Source organism: Monoraphidium neglectum (genome assembly GCF_000611645.1).
Source record: "Monoraphidium neglectum strain SAG 48.87 unplaced genomic scaffold scaffold02305, whole genome shotgun sequence".
Taxonomy (NCBI): Eukaryota; Viridiplantae; Chlorophyta; class Chlorophyceae; order Sphaeropleales; family Selenastraceae; genus Monoraphidium; species Monoraphidium neglectum.
The window spans coordinates 1-5,000 of NW_014011323.1; the positions used below are offsets into that span (position 1 = coordinate 1).

The window sequence follows — 5,000 nt, forward strand, 5'->3', positions numbered from 1 at the left end:
GCGCTCTCTCGGCCCGGCGCGGGCGCGTCGGACTTGGAGCGGGGCGTGGCTGCATGCACTTGACTGGTTGGCAGCCGAGGGGGGCGCCCCTGGCGCCTTTTTGGCGGCCTATGTGGCGGGGGTGCACAACACCCTGAACCAGGGCTCGGCGGCGATGGCGGGCCTGCGCCAGCAGTTGGGGGGATGGGGACTGCATGCGGGGGACCATGCACTGGCCAACCGGGCCGCGCGGGCCGTCCAGCGTGGTGGTGCTTGTGCGGAATATGAGGCTTGCTTCGCCGCTGGTGAGGCAGATGAAGTGCCTGGGGCCGGATTTCCGTCGCGCATGCCCTACTACTTTCGCCACACGTCCCGATTCCGGAACCACCAACATGCGCGGGCTCTGATGCGCCTACGCTGCTGCTCCCCCCCTTTTGCTGCGTCACCGACAACCCCACCCATTGCCCCCACTGCGACGGCCTAGGCCGTGACGAAACGGCTGAACATGCTCTGCTTGATTGCCCCGCATACGCGGACCTGCGGGCCGAGCCGCGCTTTGCGCCCTTGTTTGCAAATCTACCCGCGCATGCGCGCATGCGCACTTTTGTGCGCAGCGCGGATCAGCACACACTGGGGGCCTTCGTGCACGCCTGCTTTGAACGGCGCACGGTAGCTACTTGAACCTCAGTCACACAACGTTGGTGCTTCACTGTACAATCCCATGAGCCTGGATGGCTCCAGGAGCAGGCGACCACGGGACGCTGTAACAATCCTAATCCTTATCCTATAGCATGTTATACAGCAAGAGCGCCGCATCACTGCTGCATGTCTCCCTCACACGTCCGCATAACGAGCTCGCTGAGCAGCTTTTGCCGAGCAGATCTTGTGCCGGCTCGAGCCCATTCCTCGACACGCAACCATGCCACACGCCACCCTAGTGCAGCGAAGTGCCACTGCGTGAGCTCAGCAGCCGCCAGCAACCGTGGTTGACCGTGGTTTTTGGCCCCGCCTTCTTCGTAAGTGCAAGCGTCAACAAGCATAAGTGCGACGGGTTGCGTGTCCAGTGTGCCACCACCATCAAAACCCCTGCTGTCTGAGATGCGAGTGGACACGGCAACGTCCGCAAAGAGAAGCGTCTCGTGCACCCGGTGCACCATCTTGGCCTGTGCTTGCTCTGCAGCCCCCCAAGACTGACCTGGGGCAACCAGCACTGCGCGAAGCTCCATTTCAACCTGCTTCAGCACGTCAGAGCGCGGAGAGGCTTGCAGCGACCTTGCAACCTCCACAATGTATGCCTCCTCAAGTTCAGTTGTCAGCAATGCCTTGTGTCGGTGGTTCGCGTGCTGGGCGACCTGCAGCATCTCGGGCCCCAGGCGTTGCAGTTCCACCGCGGCGTCACGGCCAGGCAGGCTTGACAAACGCTCCCGCAGTAGCGGAAACACAGCGTCAAACAGCAGGCCTCTGCTACTGCTACTGCTATTGCTGCTGCTGCTGCTGCTGCTGCTGCTGCTGCTGCTGCTGCTGCTGCTGCTGCTGCTCCTGCTGCTGCTGCTGCTGCTCCTGCTGCTGCTGCTGCTGCTCCTGCTGCTGCCGCCGCTGCTGCCGCTGCGGCCGCGGCCGCCACCACTGCGTGGCGGCGGCGGTGCACGGCTGCTGCTCGTTGATGGCGGCGGCGTGCTGGCTGCAGCACTAAATACATCACAAGTAGCACAAGCCCATGCGAGTCGGACCAAGCTGAGCAGCTCCAAACGGTTGTTGCCCTGCTGGCAAACAGCCCCCGCTGTGGCGGCCTGCAGCAACTCGCTAGTCGAGCTGCCAAAAACAGCTGCCCCCCATGCAACAGCAGCCAAGTTCGCTGCACTCCAAACACGCACGCCGCCGCTTGCTGATGCAGCCGCGTCAGCCCCGGCTGTTGCCGCTGTCGACGCCGACGCAGCTGCTGCTGCCGCTGCCGCCCCTGCTGCTGCTGCTTCTGCTGCTGCTGCCGCAACCGCAGCCGCAGCCTTGTCCGATGCTGCTGTTGCTGGTTCTGCTTCTGATGTTGCTGCTGCCGCAACTGGCTTCGCTGCCACCGCAGACGAGCAAGCCGCCTCGAGCAGGGCGCGGTGGCAGTGGCGCAGCGTTGCCAAACCTGAGACCAGCGCGGCCGTATCGGCCGGCGAGCACCCCTCGTGTGACAGTGTGGCTCGCGCTGACAACGCACCACCGCTGCTGGTGACGGAGCCGCTGTCATCCCGGCCGTTGTTGCCGCCGCCTCCGGAGCTGGCCCGCAGGCGCGCTGCAGCCTCATCGCCGAGCGCTTCCAACAGCCAGCTGCAGGGCCACCGCAGCTCTGCCAGTGCAGCCACCACGGCCGCAAGCTGATGTGATGTCATGCGCGGGATGTTGTTGAGCCTGGGGCTGGCCAGGACACGTGAGAGATGCTCCAGCAGCCAGGGGTTGCGGTAGCGCAGGGTGGCGAGGGCAGCCATGATGTCACACAGCTCGGAAGGCAAACAGTTGGCTGCCTTGTGGTGGACCCATCTGCATGGGAATCACACATTCCATGCGTTGAAAAGGTCACGATCGTTTGTGGTGAAGAAAGGGGGCGCAGAGTTATCTCGGGTGCACGCTGAGAGTGTTGTGTCGGCTGGGTGCGCAGCATCGGGCTGAGGCGCCGCAACTGATCGTCGGCCCTGCACAGCTAGACATGCCTGCGCTGTCTTGTGACGGGAAGGGCGGGCAATGGGACGCCATCTGGACAACCCTTGCCCAGCCCAGCTCAGCCCGGTTTAATGCAGGCTCACGTTGCCAGCTCATCCATCAGCAGCAGGTCTTTGTGCTGCAGCCTCGCCAGCCCGACCAGCACCGCCGCAAGCTGCCCCGGCTTGAGCAGCCCCAGCCGCTGGCGCAGGGCTCGGCGCAAGGCAGCCAGCAGCGGGGGGTGCGGGGCGGGGGCTTCCGCCACCAGGCAATAAGCGCGGCAGATGTCGTGGCGGGGAAGCTGGCCCACCTGTTGGTATGAGGGTTGAGTGAGGTTGGTGCGGGTGGTGGCGAGTACGATTACAGCTTGACATGTGTGTGCACAGCAGTGGTTAGCATGCAATGTCAGTGGTGCTGGTTGCTATCAACATATTAGCCCATAAAATGTGAAGGCGGCGCTGCTGTCAAGCGCCAGGAACCTGAAGCCTCTGGGCGACGCCTCAGTGAAGGGCAAACCCAGACCTCCAGAAGCCGCAGCCGTCACGTACCAGTGTAGTGGCTCGCTCCACGACCAGCGCCCAAACTGCAGCATCGTCGACTGAGGTTGCCGCTGGCGGCTGCGAGTGAAGCACAGCGCCTGCACCCACATGCTGCTGGCTGCCGCTGCTGCCGCTGCTGCCGCTGCTGCCGCTGCTGCCGCTGCTGCCGCTGCTGCCGCTGCTGCCGCGGCTGCCGCGACTGCCGCTGCTGCCGATGAGGTCACCTGCATCACTGTTGCTGCACTGCTCGGCAGCAGCCACTGCGCTGGCCTCCATCAATCTGCCAAGCGCCCAAACCACGACAACGCTATCCCATGGCCCCATGTGAGCGAGGGGCGACGGCTGCTGCTTGAGCGCCTCCGCTGCTGCTGCCAGCAGCCGTGGCGGGCGCAGCCGCAGCGCGGCAAAAGCGCCAAGGAGCGCGGCCAGCTGGCTGGCACGGCGACGGCTGTCCAGCTTGATGGCGCCCCTCTCAAGAATCAAGGTAGCTGTATGTGAGGGAGTACACACCACAGGGTCATTGAAATGGGCAACACGTGAGGCACGCAGCTTTGCCTGCAGGATGTGTTGCTGGGTCGCAGGCAAAGGAAACCTCACACCCTCACGGACCCCTGTACAACACTGCTTCTTTGTGCTCCCACCTGCAGCGGCGACTGCACTCATCAGTGATGTGTCTGCATTGCCAAACCGCCCGAATGCTAGCGCCAGATGGCACACCGGCCCCCACTCGCTGCTGCCGGTGGCGGCGGAGTCGCGCAACTGCTGCGACGCCGCTGTGGCGAGGGCAGACAGGAAGGGCGGGTCCACATGGCCGGCCGCGGCCAGGGCACACGCGAGGCCCGCGAGCTGGCGGAGCGAGAGCTCGTGCAGCATGCAGGCCCCATGACGCAGTACTGCCTCGACCTCGCTTCGCCGGTAAGGCTGCACACGCGCAAGGCTGGCGGGCCCGTCATCAAAGACGCCACCATCGCGGCCTCGTGGAACGTACAGGCACAGCCGGCGTAGCACTGAAAGCGCGTGCTGTCGCTCCTCCTCCCCATCCTCAGCGGCCCCCGCGTCATCGCTGCCGTGTGGCGATGTGCGCTCCTCTATGCGCTGCGCCTGGACGCCTTGTTGCGGCTGCACGCTTCCCGCATGGGCCGCTGCGCCTGAGCCCACTGTCGCCGCCCCGCTTGTGGCGGATGTCGTCCGGCAGTGCTGCCGACAAGCACGGCGCCTGGCCGTGCGTAACGAAACGACAGCTGCGGCCGCCGCTGCCTCGCGTATGCTACATTGCTGCAGGCGCCGGTGCCACGTCAGTAGCGAGGATGAGCGTGCTGCTGAGGGCGCTCTACTGCTGAGTGTGGAGGCGTGCATGGCGCCCTGGCTGGATCAGCAGCCCGCCTTGCTGCAGCGCTGCGCTCGCACTGGCTGCTTCTCGGCCACCGCGCTAGCACGTTTGCCGCAATATTCCATTGATGAAACAAGAGCGTTACGAATATTAGATCGACCGACCACTACGCTTTATACAGGGATTGCGGTGCACTCGGGCATTCTGCCGCGGCAATCTTGTCCGTGGTGCGCATTCAATCAGCCCATGCTCAATTGGTTCGGCAGGTGCATTAAGATTCGCGCGAACAATCTAGAGGAAATGCTGGGGCAAGGTCTGCAGCAGCCGCGCGCAGCGGCAGCGTCGAGGGGCATGCAGCAGGGGCACCTGCTGCTGCGCTCGCAGTGGCCGGCGCTGCGACCCAGCCGGCATTCAGCGCGATGCTGGTGCTCGGCACCAGTGGCAGCTGCAGAGACCGCCACGCAGCAGGA

General features: G+C 64.7%; 2 protein-coding genes across 2 annotated transcripts in view; one reads left to right on the forward strand and one right to left on the reverse strand.

The window, feature by feature from the left end:
* Positions 1 to 1,455: 1,455 nt before the first annotated feature.
* MNEG_10414 (hypothetical protein) lies at positions 1,456 to 3,476 on the reverse strand (the record flags this gene model as incomplete). The annotated part of the gene is made up of 5 exons (XM_014041113.1): positions 1,456 to 1,660; positions 1,854 to 2,044; positions 2,118 to 2,502; positions 2,766 to 2,971; positions 3,309 to 3,476. 5 exons carry the CDS (start codon positions 3,474 to 3,476, stop codon positions 1,456 to 1,458), a joined length of 1,155 nt encoding a protein of 384 aa, XP_013896567.1.
* A 1,354-nt stretch (positions 3,477 to 4,830) lies between these two features.
* The window catches only part of MNEG_10415 (tryptophanyl-tRNA synthetase), a gene marked incomplete at both ends in the record, with an annotated part of 3,197 nt that continues 3,027 nt past the window's right edge, over positions 4,831 to 5,000 (forward strand). Inside the window, one exon of the mRNA XM_014041114.1 lies at positions 4,831 to 5,000. This exon is cut by the window's right edge and continues 36 nt beyond it. Coding sequence (XP_013896568.1) covers positions 4,831 to 5,000 — 170 coding nt within the window.